The sequence below is a fragment of the Stegodyphus dumicola genome, chromosome 11, assembly GCF_044657685.1.
Source record: "Stegodyphus dumicola isolate Sdum_Otavi_A_Nest chromosome 11, ASM4465768v1".
Classification (NCBI taxonomy): Eukaryota; Metazoa; Arthropoda; class Arachnida; order Araneae; family Eresidae; genus Stegodyphus; species Stegodyphus dumicola.
In genome coordinates, this window is record NC_140778.1 from 106,134,401 (window position 1) to 106,151,576 (window position 17,176).

General features: G+C 29.8%; 1 protein-coding gene across 2 annotated transcripts; it reads right to left on the bottom strand.

Annotated features, from left to right (window-relative positions):
- Positions 1 to 416: 416 nt before the first annotated feature.
- Positions 417 to 13,042, bottom strand: Ald1 (fructose-bisphosphate aldolase). 2 transcript variants are annotated; one of them, XM_035350591.2, is made up of 7 exons: positions 12,887 to 13,042; positions 9,580 to 9,697; positions 7,976 to 8,242; positions 6,022 to 6,182; positions 5,463 to 5,721; positions 2,525 to 2,724; positions 417 to 648 (listed from the first exon to the last, which is right to left on the bottom strand). In XM_035350591.2, exons 2-7 carry the CDS (start codon positions 9,686 to 9,688, stop codon positions 556 to 558), a joined length of 1,089 nt encoding a protein of 362 aa, XP_035206482.1. In that variant the 5' UTR covers positions 9,689 to 9,697; positions 12,887 to 13,042; the 3' UTR covers positions 417 to 555. The 2 variants fall into 2 exon arrangements, with proteins under 2 accessions (XP_035206482.1, XP_035206481.1); XM_035350590.2 differs by having other exon boundaries at positions 417 to 1,076.
- Between the last annotated feature and the right edge of the window lie 4,134 nt (positions 13,043 to 17,176).

Below are 17,176 nucleotides of genomic sequence, written 5' to 3' on the forward strand. Positions count from 1 at the left end.
AACAATGGAAAAAAATATAACATTTATATATTTCCACTTAATCAGACATTAAGATTGGACACAGAATTCTAAATATATAAATGTCTTCAACTTAGTAATAGAATCTGTTCTATATAAGATCTTAAGAAGCTGGAAGTTAAACATCATTGCTCAAATTATAAGCATTTTTGACACTTCAGGGATAAAAGCTTATGCGTTTTTCATAATAGGAATAACTGGATAATGACTGGATGTTTTAATAGCATAATTTACATAGCACCGTAATTCAAATGAAATTTAGATATTTCATCCCTGAAGAGACAAAAGAATTTAGTCCAACAACTATTGTAATTATATGTTATGCTGTACATGTTTACTACTTTAAAAGAGGAGGCACATCTAAGGAAAAATTTGTTAAATGATTCACAATCCAAAAATGGGCTTTAAACATTTAATTACTTCTGAGCAAAAATGATATCAACATGTTTCAACAAAAAGACAATAGGAAATCATAAATGTCCAGTTTAAATATACATAATTTTGATTCTTTTCATTCAATGGAAACAAGAAACTGACTTAATAGGCATGATCTTTAATGAATAAGGTTTCTGCAGCTGCGGCTCCACTAACACCACCTCCATATTTTCCAAGAGAAGCTTCACTGTTGGCCTATATATTTTTAGCAAATAAAGAAACAGAAGAAAGCACATGTGATCAGAGAAAAAAGGAAAATGAAAATTAAAGATTGGGTTAAGATAATTAAAGATTGCAAGGAAAACAAAAACATAAATTGGCACTTGAGCAGCATACGAAATAATGCTTAGCAACTGCATGCATACAATTTCACAGTATCAACACAAAAGAGGGTATTTTTTACACTCAAACATGCAAACAGTAAAGGCACAATGTCAGTAACAACACATATACATATATATATATATATATATATATATATATATATATATATATATATTTAACCAAAAGCATGCAAAAGGGGAAAGTTAGTAGGAATGTGTTGGCACAAAGTTGGATGATTTAGAGGCAAGGCTTTCGATTGATCCCGGTACGTATTTGCCCTGGCATGCAAGTCCATTTGCCTAGAAGGTAAAGTTTGGATTAGAAGCACTAATCTACAAGGGAAAAAATAATGCAGCTTAGTATCAAGATATCCTTGATAAAATCTGAAATAAAGTTCATAGGATTTGCTTTTAAGCAAAAGGAACTCAAAGAACAAACTTTCTCCTGCCCAAAATAACAGTTCAAACATTATGAATGTTACAACTTGATCCAAATTCCATGATATGAAAATAGCTCATATTTTATTCATATTTATTAAGGCTACATATTTAGTTATATGTAACTTTAACACAAATTAAAGCTCAATATACAAAAACAATACTAAACAAAGTACTTAAATACAAATTAAAGTTCATATTTATTAAAGTTACAATTCTAGCTTATATGTATTAACACATTTCATAATACTTTTATAGCATGATGCAGGTATTCAGCAAATGGAATCTTTTTAAAATTATAAATACACTGAAAGTTTTGTTCCAACTAAGTGTAGTCTGCATAATGATCAACAGAATTTAATATTTAGGTATTCCTGAAATATTTTTAAAATGTTCCTCATCCAGAAAACAGTTAAAAAATAATCCTATGTCAATAGATACTTTTTTTAAATTTGTTTTAATAAAAGAAAACTTGTTAAACAGGGTTAAAGTCCTGAACTTAAATGGTATTTGTACATTTATTTTAGCATACTGCAATCCTTACATTCATACAAATAAATTTAGATCTGCATTAGCAATCTTAATTCTGCATAATAAGGTTGTGACAGATTTGGTTTGTATTTGCGCACTTAAAGCTTACTGCAAGAAAGCTTACATTTAATGTCAAAAAAATTTTTTTTCTAAGTGAAATCTGCAATGTTGGATTTTTTGTTGTTGGAAAAAGATTGCTATAAAGTAGAAGTATTTTCTTCAGCAATTTGTGTGCTTTTGTAAGATAATTTATATTAAAAATTGTATAATGGTTATGATTTACTTTATTACTTTACTTGCCAATTAGTAATACATTTATAAACCAATAAAAACTATGGACCTCTGAATTTTCTACAAAGATTTTAGGACAAAAATGGAATTCTTCCCTTAAATACATTTTTTTTAATTCTTAAAGTATGTAGTTTAAAATTACCAATTAGTAACTTATTTTAAATTTGATAAACTATAAATAGTGGACTAAATAAAATATCTAAGGTAAATTTTTTTCCTTTGCTAATAATGAAAACTTAATTGTCAAATTTTCATATTCTGAAGTTTGAATAAAGGAGTTAATATAAAAGAAATTTTTTGTACTTTACTGTTAAGAAAGTATAAATCATATAAACAAATGCTGAACTGGGTCAATATGAAAATTCATACTTACATAAATGATACAGTTGTTTCTTTTACTTATGTGTGTGCAAGGATAAATGATTCAGAGCAGAATATAGTACATGCAGCAACTATACTAAAAGCATAAGAATTAAGTCAATATTCACCTTTGCCCTCTTAAGGAATTCGTCTTGTCCAGCTTTGATGTTTTCAGTTTTTCCAGACCATGCTTTCAATGCACTGGCTTGCAAGGCTCGGCCATAGCTGAAAGTTAAAGCCCAAGGTTTCTTGCCAGAGTATTTGTTCAAAGCATCCAAATTAACAGATGCTTCCTCTTCAGACTGTCCACCAGATAAGAAAGTAATTCCTGTAAAAATATAGTCAATATTATTTAAACATATACATTCAGTGGCTATCTAAATTAATACAGCGGTAACTTTGTACAGTCAAAAGTCGTTAATCCGGACTCGTCGGGACTTCGGCGATTCCGGATTATCGATTTTTCCGGATTATAGATCATCAGTTTAAATATCGTAAGATGGCATGCAGAAATTCTAAAATTAAAAATATGAAACCGTAATTTATGAAATAAAGAACAAGTATGATCTAAAGGGTATCAAAATTTGCAAAAAGAAAAAGCTTAATATTTATTTGTTTACTTTATTAAACATTTCTTTCAATGTAAGTTGTTTAAGTTTTGCTTCGTTTCATGTGATAATACTTTCTCTTTAATTCTATTAAACAGACATAATTTCTTGTTCAGTTACAAAGTTCCGCTGTTCAAGTCCTATAATTGCTGTGTCGAGAACACCCACTAATTTGTCAATCGAAATTTTTTCGTTTTCACTAACCTCTGTCACTTTCTTCGCTATCGGAAGCGAATTATAATGACGAGGAACTTGTTTTAAATCATATCAAAGACGGAGCACATCAAGATGAAATACTAATTTGGTAAGGAATTATAAGCCAAATAAAATAAAAACATCTGCCCTGAAGATAAGGATAATGCTGATAGATCAACTTCCAATTCATTACGCGCCCGCTGCGCCGTTCACCCCGCCGAGCAGCGTGAAATTGATAAACAGATTTCGGATTTCAAAACATACTTTCGCTTTAGATCCTTTACATATTAACAAATATATATCGGAAATTCTATTTGATATAATCGAAAGTTTAAGCTTACTTTTATAAAATTGCTCTTACAGTCTGCAAAATATAATAAGCCGGATCCAATTCGAAAATTAAGGAACAATGCAATCATCAACATTAACTGAAATAGATAATTAGATAATTTTAGCTTATACGTCCATGATACATAAAACGCGCACGCGAAAACGTATTCTGCACTTGCGCACACTCACATGCGCAGTCGTAAAAGATCTTACGCGCACGCGTAAACGCCTATGCGCATGTGTCAACGCGGCGCATGCGCAGAAAGTTTTTAGTTTTGAGGTCCGGATTATAGATCATTCCGAATTATGGGTGTCCGAATTAACGACTTTTGACTGTACAAGTCATCAATCCGTTCCAGTTTTTTGGACTTGTACCAAACAAACTTTTCCAATATGAAATAAAAAGGAAAATAATATGTTTCTACAGAAAAAATCTAATATTTATGTATTAATGCAAACACATTAGTAGAAGTTGAAAATTTTTCAGAATGTGCCAAACTCCCAGCCAAGCTCATAACAGTCGTCCTTCAGTCAAGCAATGCTGCCATTTTCATATGCATTCTTTTTGTTGCTCCAAATTACAAGTTATTATATACAAATCATGTTTTTTTTAATTTGGCTCTTAAACTTAGTTTTAAACTATAAGCTTGTAGAATTTGCCAGCAATGGAAAAAATTGCAGTAAATTTTTTACAGGATTTTTACAGGATTTTTTACATTCTTATGTAAAAAGAGATCACTATACTTCAGGAGAAGAATAACAAAAAAAAAATTACGGAAAGCTTTGAAGAAGATTATAAGTGCTTTTTAATGTATCCCGTAATCCTTATTTAATAATTCAAATTTGTATTTCAAATTACTAAAGATATGTTTTCCTTTTAATATGTCAATAATCTTTACCAACTTATGATAAATATCAATAGTTTGGGAATATTTCTTTAAAAAAAGGCATGAAAACCACCAACTTGCACCCAATATGAAATTTAACTTTCATCTGTTAAAAAAAAAGGAAAAAAAAAAATATTGCAAAACTGCACCGAGATGATCACATCAAAACATAAGTACCAAAAAGCCTATTTATAACACCATTTAATACTAAAATACAAATGCAAAGGTGAAATATACACTCTAAATTAAAGAAAATTTACCAAATTTTTTTATCTCTTTTCTGTGTTATCTGCTAAGTCTCTTATTTAGACCTGGTTAAGGATCTTCAGTGTGACCATTATTAAAAATCTATCCAAAGAATATGGCTCCGGCCTTTCTCTCACGATGTTTCAGAAATACGACTTTGTTTGGTCATTCCATGCAATTAAGCTTCATTGGCATGGTACTTTTCGGCAAAGTTTTTCACATCCACTTATTTAGTACCAGAGGCTGTCAAACATTTGTTATTGCATTTTTGTGCAAAATTGTTTATAGCCATCATCTCAATAGAAATAAAGGTACTTACGTATTAATGCCACCGCAGCTGCAGATTTGGCGGTTTTTAACTACTGCCAATCTACACCTAAAATTTTTGCAACAAATCATAAATTAAAACTACTTATTTAAAATCAAAACACTTTATTTAAAATCAAAGTAGTCAATCTGATTTCTGTGGAAATGGGTCAATTAGAGTTTGATAATCATCAAATTTCAGAAGCTTGCATTTGAAATATCTACTTTTCTTACAGCTTTGCAAGTTTTATTCTTTAGTAGTAAATATCTTAAAAGGTGGTATATCTTGTGATTATTTAACCTTCTCATAAGACTTTTTGTCCTACTTTTATTATTAACTTTAATACAATATTTTTTTCTTCAGTAGTCTAGATGTAATATTAGTAAATGGGATTTCATGACAATAAATTAAACAAATCCAACAACTAAATTCTGTGCAATAAAATATTGGATTAATTTCTAAAAATTTTAATTTTTATAAGATGCATATCTACCTGGGACAGCAGCAGGTACAGTCCTCTGCAATGCAGTAACAGTAGCCTTGGCTATGTCCTGAGGAGTGTACTTCTTGGGGCAACTTTGTCCTGGAGTCACCATGTTCGGTTTCAGCAAAGTTCCTTCCAAGTAGACATGATGGTCACTAAGAGCTTTGTAAACAGCAGCTAATACTTTTTCAGTCACCTTCTGACAACGCTCCAAATCATGATCTCCATCAGGTAAAATCTCTGGTTCAACAATAGGTACAATTCCAGCCTGATTTTTTAAAAAAAAGTTTAAAATTCAGTGAATATTGTTTCAATTATTTTTAGAAAATATTAGATATTTAATAAATACTGTTTTTAATTATTATCAAATAACGTAACATGATAAATTGTAAAATTTTTTACTATTCTTATAAAACACAAAAAATTTCTAGTAACATTTTTAACTCATTGAAGTTGTGAAAAGATTTACGCAAATATTAAAGAAGTTACCAATTAGAACTTAGAACAAAGTAAGCATTATATTTTATTTTTCAAGCACTCATGTCTTATTAAGAATTTGAAAACTAACCTTTTGGCACTCAGTTGCATATCTGGCAAGGACATTGGCATTTTCTAGAATTGCCAAGGGAGAAGGTGTGTTGTTCCTAATTTTCAGTACACATCTCCATTTGGCAAATCTGCATCCCAATTTATGATACTCCTGGCATCTAGTAGCCAAATCATCAAGACCTGAAAAATAATTGACACTATTTTATTTAAAGTTCTTGGAATTTAAATTTGTGAATTATTATATGAAATACACTATGTAATATACAAATTCAATATAGTATTAGGTGTTATCTGAATATATAGCAACTGAGTTCTTATTTTAAATGTCAAACTTTAGATTTTACAACTAAGAAAATAAATACAGATAGTTAAATACCAGGCAATTTGAAGTAAAAATGCTTTTGAATATAATTTAATTTTATGATAAAGAAATTTAACAAATATCCAGCTTCATATTCCATCAATAACTTGCAGTTTTTACATAAAACAAAGATTATTTTAAAATAAATATATCTAAGTTATTATATACTTTTTATAAGTTGTGTAACATTGCATGTGCAATAATCTGAAGAAAATTATATCAGTAGCAGAGAATATGCTCAAAATTATATTTTAACTTTTAAATGTTTTAAACTACAAATGAATTTTATAATAATCTGATTTCCGATGGTTTTTTTATTTTAAAAAATGTTTCTATGTAATTCTTGTTATATAATCATGCATGGATAATTAAAACCATAGATGCTGAATCACCTGCTATGAAAATAGTTGCTGATTCAACATATGTATTTCTAATTATCCATAATTTATAGCAGCATAATTTATTCAGAAATGTATGGACGGATGTATGTGTGCATACATATATGTTCGTACATGCATACATACATTTGTGAATCCAGGCCCAATAAACAGAGAAGTACCACATTTTGAAACAAATGTATTTCACTGAAAATTATATAGTATTAGTTAAACTTTTAAATATTCAGAACCATTCTTAATATCATTATTTTTAATACCGAAACCAAAACAAAATTTAAGATTTTATATTAATTTAAAATTAATTATCAGATTTTTATATTTGAGAATCAAAATGCCTGAAATAAAATAAATTACAAGAAAAACTAAAATTCCTTTTGAATGGATTAAATTAGAGTCACAAATATTATAAAATAAATTTATTACAAGTATAACAGAAAAGTTTTCTAATGCCAAACTAATTTTAAAGCTACATGAATACATAAAGAAATGATGAAAGTTTACAATTGGGTGCCCCTTGTTTTTGGAGATTCTTTTTTGACGTCAAGATTGGTGCCAGGAAGGCACAATTTCAAGATGGCCGTGACACAAAACCAAAATAAAAAGTCAAAGAATTCACAAACTCTGTGTCCATGTACACATCGATCTGTTTTCACTTAAAAAAACATCCCAGAATTGCACGAACTAGGCATTGCACACTGCCTTAAATTTGTCCATGTACACATCAACCTATTTTCATTTTAAAAAAATCAGGAAGCTAAAAAAAAGTTAAAACTATTATGGTAACCAGAAATGAGGTTTCATCACCAAACATTTTTTTTAATTTATCGCTAATCGAAGGGGCACCCAATTCTACACTAGATCGAAAGAGATAGAGTATAATAAATCAAATATGATTTTAAAATTTATTATTAATGCTCAGGAATTAAAATGGCTTATTTGTTATATAACAAGGTTCTAATATATAAATCAATAATATGGTATTTATACTGCAAAATTCAATATCTGATATAAAATATATTTTATAGTTATTTCACAGACTAACTACTATATTCAAGTAGTCTTGAATTCTGAAATAAATAGTAAATATTTTTATAATAACAAAGGTAAAATTTTAAATGAATGTTCATCAATACTGAATTATAGACTTCAAGATTGAGGAATAATTTAATTTAAATGTATGAGGGAAAATTTCATGTAATAATTTTTTTACATACCTTGTGTGGTTGATTCTTCCTCAGTGCCCATAAGGTTTACAACGCCTTTATCAACTTTAATTCCAGGAATAATTCCACGATTCTGGAGCAGAGTTACAAAATTTGTGCCATCATCAGCCTTTTGAAATAAGGTTTCATGGAAAAGAATGACTCCACTGATATAATTATCCATTGATTTATCAGAAGTAAACAACAGTTGTCTATATATTCTCCTATTTTCTTCAGAATTTTCCACTCCAATGTTAGCAAGCCTTTTGCCCATAGTTGCTAGAATTATATATAAGTTATCATTGAAATTAAAATAAAAATAGTATTACAGTTATCAGATACAAATTCCATTTTAAGTTTTTATGCATATGCAACCTCCAGAAATTTTAAAAACATTAGGTATAAAAAAACTGCCAGCATAAAATATATTTGCATAAAAAATGCATTGCAAAGCATTAACTAGCAAATAAGAAAAAACAACTCTGCTTCACCAAAGAGGGGGAAATTACACCTGGCTCTCCCAAAATAACAATTTCATTAAATCAAGTTAGATAATTTTAATTGCTGCCCAAAAAAATCACCTACTTAATAACAGATAGATTTTTTTTTCCCCTAAATACTGGTCATGAACTTTAGTTAGAAAACAATCAAAATAAAAGGGAAAAAAACTAAACCAATAAAATTGACTATTATTCAAATATTACATAATTCTAACAGTTACTCTTTCCTTTCTTTCTGGTAAATTAATTCATCACTAATTTACTAATATCCGTTTGATTTTGACAGAAGAAAATTCGGTACTTGTACATTATGTTAACCATTGGTGAAATTTTCAGTCAATTACCTACTAATTTACTAATATCCCCTTGAGTGAGTGAGTGAGTGAGTGAGTGATTATGGCGCAAAAACCAGAGATGATTATGACGCGCCAAACAAATATCCCCTTGATTTTGATAGAAAATTTGGTACTTTAACATTATCACGACCTCTGGTGGAAATTCTGGCAACAGTCACCAATCATTACTGTGGAAATCTAAAAGGACACCGTCATCCACAACTGGTAATAAATCATGCTGTTTGGGTGGTCAACAGGAAAACATGCAAAATTTTGTTTGTTGACACAAATTTTTGTTGATTTAAAGTTTGTCTTATCCATGCTTTACAGTGCCTTTGATTTCTCATTTGCTCAATCTTACTTCAAAAAATCCAAAGTTCCTAAAATAAAATATTCCAGTTACTTGATGTTCCTGGTTAGTAGTCAAGTTTTTACAGTAACTAATCTAATAGTTCTATTTAAATGCTATTAATTTAAATATTCTATTTTAACCTCCTGAACTTCAAATTCGTTTCTCCAAAAGAAATTATCTTTGGAAACTTTACTATACTACATAATTACAAATACAGCTATTTGTTAAACAGTTCAATTTGATAACAGTCATCATACAGGAACTTAAATTACTTCAAATTCAAATATAAAAAAATAAAATTATATAAATATTCAGAAAGCTCATATATTGAGTTTATATATAGTTTTATTATAAACATAAACTGATAGAAATAATTTTTAATTTATATTTACTACAAAGTAAGGTAAAATATTTTAAAACTAAACAAACCTGTTGATTCATCAGCGGCTAAGATACCTTTGCCAGGGGCAACAATTGCTTCTGCAATGTTACGCAAGTCAGTTTGCTGTTGCTCAGAGAGATAGCTGAAGTGAGCCATTTTAGATAGCTGTAAGGAAACAATTTAACATAATCCATTAATACACAATTTTTTTCACATATACAAGATAACTAACTGTTATAAAATGACATAAAGGTAAATATATAATAGGCACTTATTCTCTGGCATGCACAGCCAAATGCAAAGAAGCATGGGGTGCTTTAGCACAGCATGTTTAAGAGTGTTCTATACCAAACAAAATCTGTCAAGTGATGATGAAAGCTAATATCTTCATTGGCAGAAAGATATTTATTGCAATCTTTTATATACTAAGGTAATCTGATAAAAGGTTTTTTTAGATTTTAAGAAATATTTTTTTTTTTAACTTTGTATATTCTAATCCAAAATAACTAATGCTATACTGTGTTATGATCATGTTAGATTCAAACAGAAAATTATCTAACGATGCCTCTTATTAGCAAACATTCACAAAACCCAAGGTTTGTCAGTTATGGAAATGTCTGCTGAAATGGAAAATCTATTAATGCAGGTTTGACAAAGTTACAGATATAGAAAGAGCTTGATAATTATATACAATTAACTTTTCCTAAGGTTTCCATACTAGAATCAAAGATCTTGTACATGACAACAAATAGAAAGATACAATACTTCAAAATATTTAATATATGTAAGAAAAATTAAGGTAAAAATTAATTCAGATTGCATAAAGAACCCTTCACATGAAAAATATGCTGAAGATTTTATATTGTGAGGGGGGATAACCTTCTCAGGAAATTAACAGTGATGCATATTTCATATAAAATTTAAGAACAAAATGCATATTAGATATTTATTGAAAGTATACAGAAACTTTCATGTCCAAAATATTAAAAATGAAATAAGTATATTTCATGATCAAAATAAAATGTTCATAAAAAGTGTCTTTAATTTAATCTAGGAAAATATTTTCATTAGAGAGATACAAAACTGTTAGAAAATAAAATTTCATGATTTAAAAAATTTAGGACTGAAATTTAGAATTTGAAATATGTAGAACTAAAATAATAAGCAAGTTAAAATTACACCATTCTTATTTCTAAATAGCTATAATGTGCTTCCGTGGTGTCAGTTCCTGACAGATCAGGAAACTTGCCAAGGCACGAAGGTCATTTGGGTTATCTGTGTCACTGCATATAACCTTCACTTATTACAATTGTTTTAACATGCAATGACCATTCAATTCAAAGGGAATTAATCCCTTTGAATAAATAAAAAATAATAAATGAAGATACAATTTTTCAGTTTTTACTGTGAATGTATCAGTAATTTAATCTTAACAAATGTATCAAACCTAAATATTTACCCATCTGCTATTAAAATGCATAATTTTGTACTTTATTAAAAAACTCAAAATCAATATCCTTTCTGCAATAAACATATAAGCTTATTTTACAAATTTACACATTTCAAATTACAAAATTTAACTGCAACATCAAAAGCACAAAGATAACGATATCACTTTTACAAATACAGATAATACAAAGCATTTCTAAATTTTACTGCAAACATAATTAAAAGTTATTGAATATATCGTGAAAATTATTTATAAGATAAAGACCCTTCAATTTATTCTGAAAGTACTTATTCAATTCTTCAATTTATTCTAATTTTTAAAAATGTGTTCATGAATTAACCAGTTAGTTCACATTTACCACACCTTACAAAAATTTTGCTATATAAAGTTTCTGCTCATATAATTTTATATATTAAAATTAATTTTCATTATTACTGACACCATAATCAGTGCCAAATAATCATCTGATGAATGTGATCACACTAAGTGCCCGAATCTGATAACTGGCGAAATACACAGGGCAGCAAAAAAGCCAGTGCCCACTTGATTCAAACATACCTCACATGTTAACTAATGTTTATAGTGTCAGAATTTATATTATTCAAAATAGTTGTTATACACAATCGGAAAAATACCTATTAAAATCATAAAAATTACAAACTTGTGCAATATGCAAAAATAAGTTTTAGGGCATAAAAAGTGAATGTTAATTTTTTATTAATTGTACCATTATTCACATCCTTCACAAAATACACATACTTTGAAATTTTTAAGTTTTAAAATTATTCGAAACTGATATGTTAAGTAATATTAGAATTCAGCTGCCTCAAATTTCTAACGACTGAAATGAATCTCATGTCTTGAAATTCAAAGCAGTTTAGCCCTGCAGATTTCTTTGCTTCTGATGAAGAAAGACCTGTACCAGTTTGCCCTCAAAATCAACTGAGTTCTTAACTATATCTTCACCCAACATAAGCTTTTTATGCTTTGCTAATTTTAAGTACTTCAGTATCTGAAATCCACTACTGCAAAAAATAACCAAATTACCTATATACATAGAAGTTAAATTTAACTATATAAAAGGAGTACACAAAAATTTTGAGGGATATGGAAAAACATCTTATAAATTTCATCCAATAATGAAGCATTTCATGGAAATGGGTATCTTCTCACTAAAATAAGTAAATAGGAAAAAATACTCTTAAACTTTTAATGCAGCCAACACTTTCTTTTCTCTTTCTATTAACAACTGCTTATGATATTATCTAAAATGTTTCTCATTAAATTTCAATTCCGGTATCTCGTTAAGCACAGGCAAATCATTTTAAACGAGACTTTCAATATGCATAAGACAGACCAGTTACTTGCAAATATAATCTAAAAGAGCTGGATCTAATTTATCAAAAGCACAATCCAAGTCTTGATTAAATTTAACCTATATGATTTACGAAATGAAAAAGACCGTTCGAATCAGCTTAACGAATTTTCACTTCTCCTTGGATTTCAAAAGCGTATGTGATGCAATAACCAGTCAAGATTTTAACACAGTTGAGCCCAGATGGGCACGTTTCTGACATCACGTCATTCTCGTGACTAAAATCCGAAAATACCGTTAATTTTGCTAGAAACCGAATTTCAAAATCATTGCAAAAAGTCTCGTACAATTTTCTCACAATACACGAAATGCATACTTTAAATCTGGAATTATTTTAACTATGATCTAAATAGACAATCGTCGTAAAACATACAGAAATTAAATGTCTGCATCCTTAAATGAAACCGAATATTCAATATAATTACTATAAATACTGAAAATAGCTTTAATCAGCTTAATTTCATAACATTACAAATCAAGATCTCAATAAAATCTAAAGGCAAAACCCGCAATTCGAATAAAAATCTACCTGTTATTCGGAAGTAAATATAAACGAACTGCAGCTGCGGAAACCACCAACAACAGGACGACTGAAGGTGACCTTCCCGGGCATTTAAACCGCATTGACAAGGCGACGTCATATGAGCTAGATTTTCATTGGTTAGCTATTAAGAAGGCTGTTGCTAAATTGCTTAAAGAAACGAAATAAATGAAAAAAAGGAAGAAGATCCGGAAATGTTTTCTAAAAACTACCTGCTAATCAATGCGTTTCTAACCAGCAATTTTATAATTGCTCACTAGTCTCTGTTCACGATTTATAAAAACTACTTACTTATAAACAGTATTATACTTACGCTAGGTTGAACAGAAGTGAATTTAATTAACTAAGTTGAGGTTGAAATGAATTAATAACTTGTTAGTTAAGAAGAAATAATAGCTTGAATTTAATTAATTGAATTTAATGGTTGAATTTAATTAATGATCTGGATAACATGACATAAGTCAGCAGATTCGTTCTAGAATACCTCTTCGCACAGGATGAGTGCTTTTTTCAAAGAGAATAGCGCACAGACTCAATGCTGTCACAGGCAATATTCAGAGTTTAAATTGCGCCGGAGCCCACCGGAGTTCGGCTCGGGTACTTTTAAAATTTTTAAGATAAATTACAATTCTAGCCGGAGCGCACCGGAGCCCTAAATAAGATGAGCTCCGGTACTTCTTTTTATAAAACTGAACCACAATTTCTAGGGGAAAAATTTAGAATTCCTAACGTTTTAGTTTAACAATAAGCAGACCTTGCAATACTCTATTTCACTAGAAATACGAACTCGTGAGAACATGAAACATTCAGGTAAAGTCCCCTCACTCACATGCGGAAACCTTTCCCTTTAAGAAGGGCAATAAATTTGGGGGAGTTTGTTTAGGAACGCGTAAATTTCTCGCCATGCCATCGTATCTAGTGTATTGTTGTCAATGGTTACAGTTAGTTATCCTGCCTGGAAGGAAAATTTGTGTTCTTAAGTGTGCGTTAAGTGACCGCGAGCACAATAAAAGTGAAATAATGAGATAAACTGCTCAAGCACGTCCTATACGTAGTCTTCCCAGAGTATTCACTAATGTAACCAAATACGGGGGCGAAAAGTGTGACCAGCAACTTTACATTGCTCCTTAGGGGTCAGATTCAGGACTCATTTTACCCCTGACACACATCCGTTGAATGGCTATAATTATATCAGCAGAGAGCTGTGGTCAAAGAAAACGTTCTCTCTCACCAAGATTCCCCTCATTTTTTGTTTCCATCCGCTCATACCTCCACGCCCTCATTCTGTTTCGCCCTGTTTACAGGGCGAAACAGAATGAGAATTATCTGAATTTTCATCAGAACAGAATTATCTGAATTTTCATCAGCTATACTTTAAGTGTATTTAATTTTTGTGATGATAAAAGAACTTTTCCTCCCTACGATCAGAGCTTAAACTGGGCCGGAGCTCACCGGATCCCGGCTCCGGTGCTTCTTAGTTTTTGTCATAAATCAAAATTCTAGCCGGAGCGCACCATAGCCCTAAATAAGAAGGCTGCGGCACTTTTTTTATGTAATTGAATAACAATTTCAGTAGAAATTTTATCTCGAAAATTTTATTTTTAGCAATAAAATTATATTAAAAATCGCTTATTAAATTTTAATTTATCTATTTACATTTAATTTAATTTTAATTATTTAATTATTCCAGTAAATAGTAATTAATTAATTATTGAATAATTTTCGATTAAATTATATTTAATTAATTACGTATAATTATTGATTAAATAACAATTAATAAACATTAATTAAATAGCTATTAATTAATTTTATAATAAATGACTATTTAATTTTAAAATTATTAATGAGTTTAATAGTCATTTTATTTATTTATTTACTCTTATTCGTCTTTGCTGACGGTCTTCCATAGGACTCCGGCATTCTAGTTTTAGAAGTTTAGCTCTGGCAACATTTCAAACTTCTCATTATATTTATATACTTTATGTCAGCTCTTAACTTTTTCTTTGCAAGAAATATTATTTTGCTAATATCATACTGCAGGGAGAAATATTAAATAACCTACCTTTGAACAAATTAGAAGGAATTAGAACCAAACGGAAGTATCGAACATACTGAAGAAAAAAAATACATAAAAACATAGATAAAAAAAGTCATTGCAAATATTCGAAATGTACACTATTACATAGTTGTGAATCGAAGAAAAAGATATACATTAGCTTCAAAAACTCTCTCACTTTAAAAATTGTAACTGAGTGCTTAACAAAAAACTTGAAATCATGTGTTTAATTCTTTATTAAATATTTTTCCCTTCGAAAAAATCTTACCTGCTTTTAAAATACAAAGCTGAGGAACTAAAAAAAGAATAAATGAAAAATATGGGAGAAATAGTTCAGTGGTCTTTTACGAGGTAGATGTAGGTGAAAGAACCATTTAGTTTATATATCATAATTTGATATTAGAGACCAAAATTATTTTTAAGATCTGTAAGCAAAAATCCAAAAATTACGCAGGTTAATATGTTGTAGGAAACATTTTATTTACTTTTTAACTTTATTTATATTTTTAATATTTGTTTATTTATTTATTATCTCCCTCCACGAATTATTTTAATTTCCAACATAAATTACATCATTGATCATTTTTATGTTTACATTATACAAGGTTGACTGAAAAATTTTGAGTCCACCTGTATTTTGTGTTCCCAATAGTAGACGTGACAATTTTCTATTGGGTTTTGTGAAGTTTATAAATCCAAAATTTTGAACTTATAGTTGGAATACCAACTAATGTAACCAAATACGGGGAACTTATCTTTTATCATAACGAACAGAAACACGCTGTACATTTTCTCATGGGGCTGAAGTAGACGTCTCTGTTATGATATAATAGATGTGAGATTAAATTAGTAATATGTAAAATAGGCACAAGACGTAATGAAACACTCGAAATATGACAATATGCATATGATGATGAAACATTTAGCCACCCTAATAGAAACACTTCATGATAGTTCTAGCAGGTTAAATTCCTGCGGTTACAAATGTCAACATAATGCGCTCATGAACAGACAATGAATTGTGATTACTATACAAATGTGTTGAAAACCATTTGCGTGGAGCCATAGGATGGACACTGAATTTTCTCATTTAATAATGGTTAGAATAATGCCCGGTTACGTGCTGCTGTGCTAGAGGCAGATCTGCCTGAAATCTATTTTTGATTAACAGAACGCCTGCAGATGGCCTAGACTTAATGACATGTTCTTTCTGGACGTTCTGAGCATTGAAGAAGCAATTACACTGGAAGAGATTTTCTTGAAATGCATTAAGGGAAAAAGCGACGTAATTGTGAGCAGTATTATATTTAATAATTTGTTTTCTGTTTTTTGAATCATTTATATAATAAATGTTGGATTATTTCGTGGAAATTATAATCTAACGCGAAGTATTCTAATTCGAGGGAGAAGAATAGAAAAAGGGAAAATATTGAGTCCGTACAGTCATCTGATTCTGAATATAGAATTCAATCTCAAAACATTTCTTTTATTGTATGCCGATTCAATAGCGATTTTATTGAGGCAGAGTCATGTAAAATAAGAATTGACTCATTAGAGAGAGATTTTAAGCCTAAATTTCTTTAGTATAAATCAACTATGATGCTGTGAAAGTACATCAATAATTCTATCTTCTGATGGAAATGCTTAGTTTGTATGGAAATGCTACACGCATTTATCAAAAGTTAGGTAACCTCAAAATAGTTATAAAAATTGTAATGATGTGTCTGGGAACAGATCTTAAATTACGTCGGAGCCCGGCTCCAGTGCTTCTCAAGCTCGAAGGTAAACCGTAGTTCACCGGATCACACCAGAGGCCTAAATAAAAGGGCATTTTTTATGTAAATCAAAGACAGTTTCAGCGAACAAATTTTATTTGAAAAACAAATATGCTTCAAAAATCAATTATAACTTTCGAATGCATGCCTAACTTTCATGACTGCATGCCTGAGATTCAGGATTCATAACCAGTGATTGTCAGGATATTTCTTGGGCTTCCGAACTGTATGGCGGTTAGCGAAGGCCGGTGGATTATCTTATCATTGGGTCTCAATTCAAATCTTGGGCAAGTCACAGACGTTTGAAATTCTCTGTGTGTATCATTGCAGCATAGAGGCAGTTCAAATATGTACAACAAAACAGCAAACAGCTCCGAGAGGTCGGAGGTAACATCCTCATATTTCTTTCCCCTGAGCTCATCGGTTAAACCTAGAAAGCAACTTAGG